Below are 8,944 nucleotides of genomic sequence, written 5' to 3'. Positions count from 1 at the left end.
CTTTTCTTGAATTATGAATAACACGAATGGATTGAAATATTTAATTAAATTATCTCAAAATAAACCTTCATTTTGGTGCAATATTGAAATTAGCTTGAATTCTTAATAACTTCTGAATAGTAGGTGACCCAACGAGTCACGGGTGGTCTAGTAAACACTAAAGATGAAGTACACTTTTAAATTTCATTCCATTTATTGGGTTTATGAGAATATGTTACATGAAAAGAAACATTTAGTATTATGTACAGAGGTTCACAAGTGATACTTATGATATGAAATAAATTGTAAAAAAAAACAAATAAATAAATCATGGTAAAGAATCTTGCAGCCTTTGCATGTCCAACTGAGATTGAGCAATGTCATGAAGAGCTTGTTGAATTTGTTCCAAAAGTGCTTCGCCTCGCCTAACCACTTCCTCAAGTCTTTTGGCTGACTCTTGATTTTCTTGTTCAAGTCTACGAAGACTAGCAGCCTATATAGGGTGAAAATAAAATATTCCCGAGATAAAAAAATCTAATCATTCAATAAACACTAATGAAACATTTTAAAATAAATTTAACTTAAAACTTTTAGTGTATGTTAAGAAAAAAATATTTCTGACCAACTTGAAATAATTTTATTTTTTAGCCTGAGGTGCTATTTTAATAACACGGACACACGAGTTATGTGATAAAATGCAAAAAATTAGGAAAATATACAATATTTTGGATATAATAAATTAGTTATAATACTAAGTATTAACTTGGTTAACAGTTAAAAAGTAAAATACTCTCCCATTAAGGGTGATGAACAAGTCAGCTTGTGCAGTAATAACAGAGGTACAAGTTGCACACTGTTAAAGTAATGCATTTCACTTATTTTGTTAACTTTAAGAACTGATACAACTGGTTTTTAATGTTTAAAAATGAAAGTTTTCTAAAACCCAAATTGTTGCACCTAAATATTTTCATAAATAAACTGACATTTTTTGCAGTTTCAGCATACCTTACCTGTAATAATGTAAGTGATTTTTCCTTTATAATAAATATTAAGACTTTTGAGTTCTTGTAACATGCATGTTTTGCTTTAGATATAAAATTTTCTTTTTAGGTACAAAAAATAATTGTAAATTTCAAATAATATTTGTTTGAAAGACTAATGACGACAACTGCTTTAAGCAACAAAGTATCACTATAGTACAACAGCTTGTTAGATTTTTCTGCAGTAAATATATCAGATCACAAATATTCATAATTGTGTTAAATGTTTGCCAAATAGATATAGTTTGATATAACACTTAAATGATGCAAACTTAAAAGTACTACACAAAATATTTTTCTTCTTTTTGAACTTCAAAAATTAACTTATGTTAATTTATACTGAAAATAGAAATTGGGGTCTATAATTTTGTGAATATTTGAAACTTTTAAATTTGGAAAAACTAAACAAATATTCATGAAGTTTTTTCCTGAAAACATGTATGTAGGCTTTTTTGTTGTACTGCATTACCAAGGTCCACAGCACAGTAATGCATATGAACTGCCCATTCCTTGAATGTCCTGACTCGGTCTATTTGGAAGTTAAAGTCATTTCTGCTGTAACAACCTCAAACCATACTGCTGTAGATTTCACTAGTGGTTGGGTATCACAGTTAATGCTACAGGAGCTCTGGGAAAATCAATTGAAGAACACAGATCTAGCATAGGCATTCTTTGTTGTGCAGCAAGGCTCACAAGGATTGAGAAAACTGTTGTCACACATAACCTATGGTGCTTGTAAGAGCAGCTACGAGTGTGGAAAGGTTTTCTGTAACATAGTTATCAAGCACTGAGACTCAGTTCTCAATCTACGTTGCAGTTAGTGGTCCACAAAGCTCTTAGGCAAGAAATACTTTAGATTTACACAATGTAGACTGAGAGTTAAAAATTTTTTACACTGAAAATCTAACTTACAATTCATCTAAGTTAACTTAGACGACAAAGGACACATAAATATCTAACTTACCAAAGTCTGAGCACTAATGAAGCAAAATACTTAAATCTCCCATGCGTAAAAGAGGACAAAGCCACACAAAGGGCATCTGATCCACACTTACCATGGGTATATGTGAAGTGTACCAGTCAAAAAATTTACCACAGAACCACTGGGAGAACTGGAAGCAATATGAAGAAAGGAGGAGAAGAACAAACCTCTACCAAGGTAAACGAGTTGGTGGAACAGCAACTGGAGCAGGAAAACAAAAACTAGCAAAATCATCCAAATCTTGAGCATACAGCAAAACCAGAATATGCATCGAATGATGATCTGATTAACTAGCTGTAAAGAAAATGTGGAATGGAAAAACTTCTGAAGAGGTGTAGAGTGTGACAAAAAAACAAAATTAGAAGGTGCCAGGAAAAGAGAGTCCAAATATTCTTCCTCATAAACATTGTCAAATTTAAAAGTAGAAATCATTGGCTGAACATATGAAAATAGCTCCCTACAAATTAAAGACTGTACCTCTTCTGCAGATAAAGTTGAACCCGATTCCTGGGAAGTTGTACCCATAGTGTTTTCAAATCTAATGGGAATTTCCATAGTCCATACATTGAATAGCAAATTCATACTAAGATCTCTAATAATTTCATAACAAGAAACAATCACAAAAAATATTGTTGAAACAACTGAATGCAAACAGTAAAATAAAACAGTTGAAAAAAAAAAAAGTTTTGAAATGGCAAAGTGACACAATCATAAATGGGAGCCATATGTGAAGAAACATGTGTAAACAATGTTGTGCTAATCGAAAAAGTGAGGATTAAGTGGGAATAGCAAATGGAGCTAACTGCGCTAATATAGGTGGTACAATAATATTGATGGAGAGCAGTCACGTGCTATATGTTCATGTTGAATAGTGGCTTGAAATTGGTGGGATATATAGACTGGTTTGCTAAGCGTGGAAATGTTTTCAGCAAAGCTTAGTAGAGGACAGAAAGAAGATCAAGATAGCTTTCATTAAAGGAGGTAAGACTGTATTGGAAGCCACCAAGGTGTTACTTGTACCTGTGCTACTGTGTGACAGCAGTTTTACTGGCTGCATTATAATGGGACATTGAGCTTTGATATAAAACTGTCTGGTGTGAGATACCCTGAGGAAAAACCAACTTAAACAGAGTAGAATGTATTTGAGAATAGCCCTTGGTATCTGTGGTCCTCTCCTGAAGACTGAATGAGGCAATCAGCATGTGCTGGTCATTACTGATTACTTCATTAAGTGAGCTAATGCTTATCTACTGGCCAATATGTCAGCACAATCCATTTCTGATGCACTGGTAGAGCACTGAATAGCACACTTCAGTGCATCTAAAGATATTCACATGGACCAGAAAGCTAATCTCCATAGCCAGCTACTCTCCAAGTTATGTGAAGTGTTCGGTGTGGTGAAGAAGCACATTTAACCTTATTACCCCAGTCTGTTGGTTTAACAAAATGGGTAATACAAGCTATAAAGTGGATGCTTGTGAAGTTTATTAATCCCTACAAAACTGACTAGGACAAATATGTGTCTTACATCATGGTGGGATATCATTTAATGGAACAGTTGTTTGGTCTAAATGTGTTTGTGTTAGTTAGTAAATAAAGTTCCCTGTGGAGTGATATATATCTGACCCCTAGAGCATATGTACAGCAGTGTCTACATGAATATATGGAGTGGTTATGGTGTGTGTCAGTAAACAAACATAAAATACATATTAAAAACTAGGAAAGGCTGCCATGCAGCAGAAGAGATGGTGTGATATAACAGTAAAAGGCATGGACATGTCAGCATGGAGAATGGGTAAGGCAGCAGCACAGAAGAAATTCAGAACCAGCTGGATAGGTCCTTGTGTCATACTCTAAAAACTTGGTCTGTCAAATTATGAATTACATTTGTCAGTGATGAGTGTAAGCATGTTGAACACATTGACAACCTAAAGCTGTATGTTACTGATAAACCTTTCATGCACTGGCTAGATCAGGAATCGCAGGTTGAGACTGATCAGTGATGAGTGTAAGCATGTTGAACACATTGACAACCTAAAGCTGTATGTTACTGATAAACCTTTCATGCACTGGCTAGATCAGGAATCGCAGGTTGAGACTGATAAGTCAGATGATAGCAAGAGTAGTTTTGTATTAACTCAGCTGATAAGGAAGAAAAGTTGAGTACTTATCCTAGAAAAGATGAAGACAATAACCTCCTAATCAATATGGCTAGGATTAACTGCCAAAACAAGCAGTTAGGACAGTCAATTAATTGTAAGATCAATTACTTTCCAAGCTATCAAGTAGTTTCACTGACAGATATCAGAAGTATATCAGATGAAGTTGCTCAATATTTACAAAGTTAAGATGGCTGGTGTTAGTAGATGTAATGCCTAGATCAACAACAGTTTGTATGACTACAGATGATTGCTAGGAGTTCAAAAACTCATCTAAAAGGGCAGTAATCGATTTTCTAGAGCATAATATTCATTCCCATTTCATGAAGAAAACCACACTATCTAGCTGAAGAGAAACAAGCACAGTTAAAAATAATAATAATAATTGACTCGTGAAGTACATTAATTGAGAAGTAATATTATTCAAATATTAAATATTAGTTAAAGACTGAAGTAATTTTCAAAGAAAGATTGCAGCAACCTTACTTTGGATAAAAAAAAAAAGACTGATCAAAATTACCACAATGAATATGTGTTGAAGTTTGGAAATAGTTAACAATAAGAAAAATAACACATGCAGCCTACATACTACAAAAAACATGCACCTAGTGAATATAAACAAAAGTCTAGTATAAGAAATTCTAAGGACACATGTAATTTTTAGATGTTAGGAATAGTACACGTTGTGTCAGCATGAGTCTGAAAGACACATCGAAACTCTCACAAAGTGATATTAAAATAACTAAACAACCCAAGTTCAGATGGGGATAATGTTCTGCCTGACACTAATGATTGAAACTACACTATACCATATCAAACTTTCAGTGGTGGAATGGAAACATTTGGTTAGATACAAGTAATAAAATAGGTATGATGTGAACATAAGTGAATAGCTCTTAATTACAGGAATAGGTGAAAAAGTATCAGACACTTTGATGATCAGAGATCAGCATACAAATACTAATAAGTACCTAGAGATGAAAGTATCATTTACCAAGGTTGTCCTTTATGGTAATGAATATGAATAGCTTACAAGTGATGCAATTATTGCAAAAAAGTTCCTAAATCTTCTATGAAAAATAACCCAACCTTTATTAGAAAACTTCTTGTAATAACTAACTAGTTCCATCCAGCTCACACCTAGCCTGGAGGCTCACATTTATAGTGCATTAGTAACATGGATGAAATTTATTTTATAGATAAAAGGTAAAGTTAGATGACTGTGTTACAATTCTCTATTATACCCTGATTCCTCCTCCCAGCCAGGCTAAAAACTAATAAAGATTAATTACACAGCTTGATATTATCAGAAATATTTCTATGAAAACAAATACATCAGAGCAAGTACTGTAGCTAACTAGCTATATCATTATGTAAGTAAAGTATGTATTAAATGGAAGTAACAATTGAAATATTGACAAATGCATTTTCTTTTTCTCTCTCTTTTTTTCTGTATTAAATCCTAATACCTTAACTGCATTTTTTTTACACAAGAGAAATGTACTTTCAGAAAAAGTGCTAAAGACAATGTAATGTACTTAAGTACATTCATAACATAACCAAACAGAATATTTTAGAAAAGCAAACCAACTTTTTTAAACTTAGCAAACCTCCCTTACTTGATTCATACTTCTTACTATATTCTGTAAAAATAGTCGTTATATTTCCTTAAAATTGTGCTAAATTAAAATGGTTGAAATAATGGTTAGAGAAAAGGAGTGAAATGGCTGGGTAAAGATTTACATAATTTTTTGGCTTAATCAAACAAATTTCAAGCAAGGTAGTTATTGATTAATTTGCAGGCCTTTAAGACTGTGTGTAGTTTCTGGTAAAATATGAAGTTGCATAACCTGTTAATCAAAAAGAAATATAAGTACTATAGGCCTAATCAATATATATTATATTATGTCAAAAAAAAAATTGTACCAGGTTCACAAACATTAAGCACAAAGTGGATTCAAGAAAAAGACTATTATGTGATGATGTGGGTTATCCAATCCATTTAAAACAGCACTTAAATTTTTTGCTTTTTTCATATACATATTTTCTTATGTGTATACAGGTAGCGAGTAAGATAATTCTTCTACCAACTTTTCAGGTTTACTCTCTTAAATCTATTATATGGATGGATTGGCCATCATTTATTATAGACCTCAACCCCACATAACACATGTTGGTTCAGCTTCAGGGACAGATTTCATGCCTATTTCACCTACTAGGCACATATGATTAGCTGCAAAACATTCTGGTGAAGGAATAGAAAAATATACGTTTCCCAGAAATTTATCTTCATAGTATGAAGCACAAACATTACAGAGATGTGTTGGCCATTCAGGGTGGAGTTAAAGTGGCTTTTCATACTCTGAGAACTAATATCCCAACAGAAATTTCAAAACAAGAGGTGGTGATATTTCATTCAGGAGGCCATTACAGAGCAGTTCCAGCTTGGTGTGTTATGATTTATCCACAACAAGACAATCAATTTCACTTTCATTAACAGTTTTCAAGTTATGATTTAGTTACTTATAAAACTATGTAATCTTTTGACCCATATTCAGTAATACATTTTCACATAAACCAATACATTTAACTACTCTTTTGTTTTTGACAAGAAAAACAAGACTTTTGATTAATCTACATTTCACCACATTTAATTACATAAAACTCATTATTTCCTGGAATATGACATGAATTTCTGGGCTAACCACCACTATTCATGTAGCATTATGTTTACCTAAAGCCATTCTATCCCACAATTCATCAATATGAGTATTACTGATTCATGTTATACTAGATATCTGAACTACATTTTGCTACTAAAATGTTGTTTTCAAATAATTTTTTTCCCTTTAAAACTTAGCTATAATCTCTACTTCATAGTTGAAGCAACAAAGGAAGAAATCCAACATTCCTGGGGAAAAGAAAGTTCATATTTTCCTTACTTAAAAATGAATTTTCAATAGATACTTACTTCCCTGCACAAAGTAGTTATTTCTCATGCATCTGCCTTTGAGGTTTTATGCATGCCACTGGCCCTGAGTTATCTCCCACCTAAGACACATTATAATGTTAACTGTGATATTGCATGATGTCACCATCATACTACAACAGCCCTCCACCAATAAGACAGTGACACATCCTCCATTTGCAGTGGATCCCTGTAAACACTTGCACTCAAAATGAACTTAGACAAGGCAAAAATAATGTGCACCAGTAGTGAGGAGGAAAGGTTGGAAGTTGAGTAGAGTGGTAAGTATCTGTTGGAAATACATTTTCAGGTAAGGAAAATTTAAAACTCCAAAATGATAGGCGTACCTCTCTGAACATGGTAGCTACAATCCCATACTGATGTGGTAGAAAGTCCATTGCAATTGCAAAATCCTAGATGAGCTACTTTCAGAGAAGGTGACTGAAGGGAAAAGCCCATAGAGTGTGCCACCCTATGTGCGGATTCACTAGAGGGGAAACACTCATGGATGGTTGTTTGGTGCTTAATGGTGGAAAGAAACGAGGCTATCTGCACCAAACAACCAGTAAAAATAGTGACAGTAAATTAGAATAAAATGTAAAAATAGAGCGAGTTAAAACCAAAATATGTCAATAAAAGATTAATATACAATTAAAAAGACCTATAGTGCATAAAAAATTAAAAATACAATCTAGTCGGACAGTGTCACCATTACCAATGACACTGTCCAACGTCAGGGGTAAACTCTCAGAAAATGCGTGACTAAAATGGTGCCGTTGCTCACGGTCGTAACGATGGCATGACAGTAAAATGTGGGCTATCGTGACTTTAGTGTCGCAATGGCTACACATTGGTGGGTCAATACTGGATAAAAGAAAACGATGGGTTAAAAAACTGTGGCCAATGCGTAGCCTTGCCAAGACAACTTCCTTCTTCCGATCCTTACGGAAGCAAGACGGCCAAAGACCAACAGAAGGTTTGATCTGGAAAAGCTTGTTATGACGTTGTTCACCCCAAGTTGACTGCCAACTGGCACGAAGCCTTGCCTTGAAGACAGGATCGTAGTCCATGTACGGGACAGGCACAGCCATCACAGCACCAGAGCAGACGAACTTAGCTGCAGTGTCAGCGAGCTCATTCCCGTGAATACCGACACGGCCAGGTATCCAGAAAAACTGGATGAAAACAGAAAATAGAGAAAAATGGGCCAGTCGTTGTTGAATACCGAGGAGAACAGGGTGAGAACTAACGTTAAGCGATTCCAGGGCCAGTAGAGAGCTAAGAGAATCAGTGTAAATAGTACAATTACTGTATTGCATAGCTTCTACATGATCCAGGGCAAGAGAAATAGCATACAACTCGGCAGTGAACACAGAAACTGAGAGGGGATCCTGTGAGCAACTACCGAGCCACAGCACACCATGGCAGAACCTACAGAGTCACCCAATTTCGAACCATCCATGTAAATAGGAAGAGAAGAATGGCTCGAAAGATGTTCAGGAAAAAGAAGACGGTACTTCCAAATCGGGAGTATCCGCCTTCCTCAGATGACTCAAGGAAAAGTCACAGGAAAGGATGGTAATAAGTCATGGTGGAATGGGCTGATCATGGGGACAGCAATGTCATCCAATGCCAGACCCAATTCAGCCAGTAGTGCCCGGATACGAAGGCCAAAAGGAGAAATAGCAGACCGTCTGTTCTGAAAGAGCGTCCACCGAGGAAGAAAGACACAATCCCAGATGAGATGTCATGGTAAGGATCGAAGCTTAGTAACATATTGTAAAGAAAGTTGCAAATGATGAAGGTGAAGAGAAGG

The 8,944-nt window shown here is 34.9% G+C and overlaps 1 protein-coding gene across 1 annotated transcript in view; it reads right to left on the bottom strand.

Moving 5' to 3' along the window:
• Window positions 1-169: 169 nt before the first annotated feature.
• Window positions 170-8,944, bottom strand: part of LOC106465631 (mediator of RNA polymerase II transcription subunit 21-like) — a 44,356-nt gene continuing 35,581 nt past the window's right edge. Inside the window, exon 4 of the mRNA XM_013925865.2 lies at window positions 170-472. Within this exon, the coding sequence (XP_013781319.1) occupies window positions 308-472 (165 nt within the window). The 3' untranslated portion in view covers window positions 170-307. The remainder of the gene's footprint in view (window positions 473-8,944) is intronic.

The sequence above is a fragment of the Limulus polyphemus genome, unplaced genomic scaffold (genome assembly GCF_000517525.1).
Source record: "Limulus polyphemus unplaced genomic scaffold, Limulus_polyphemus-2.1.2 Scaffold2005, whole genome shotgun sequence".
NCBI classification, from domain to species: domain Eukaryota; kingdom Metazoa; phylum Arthropoda; class Merostomata; order Xiphosura; family Limulidae; genus Limulus; species Limulus polyphemus.
This window is presented reverse-complemented; position numbering and strand designations above follow the sequence as displayed.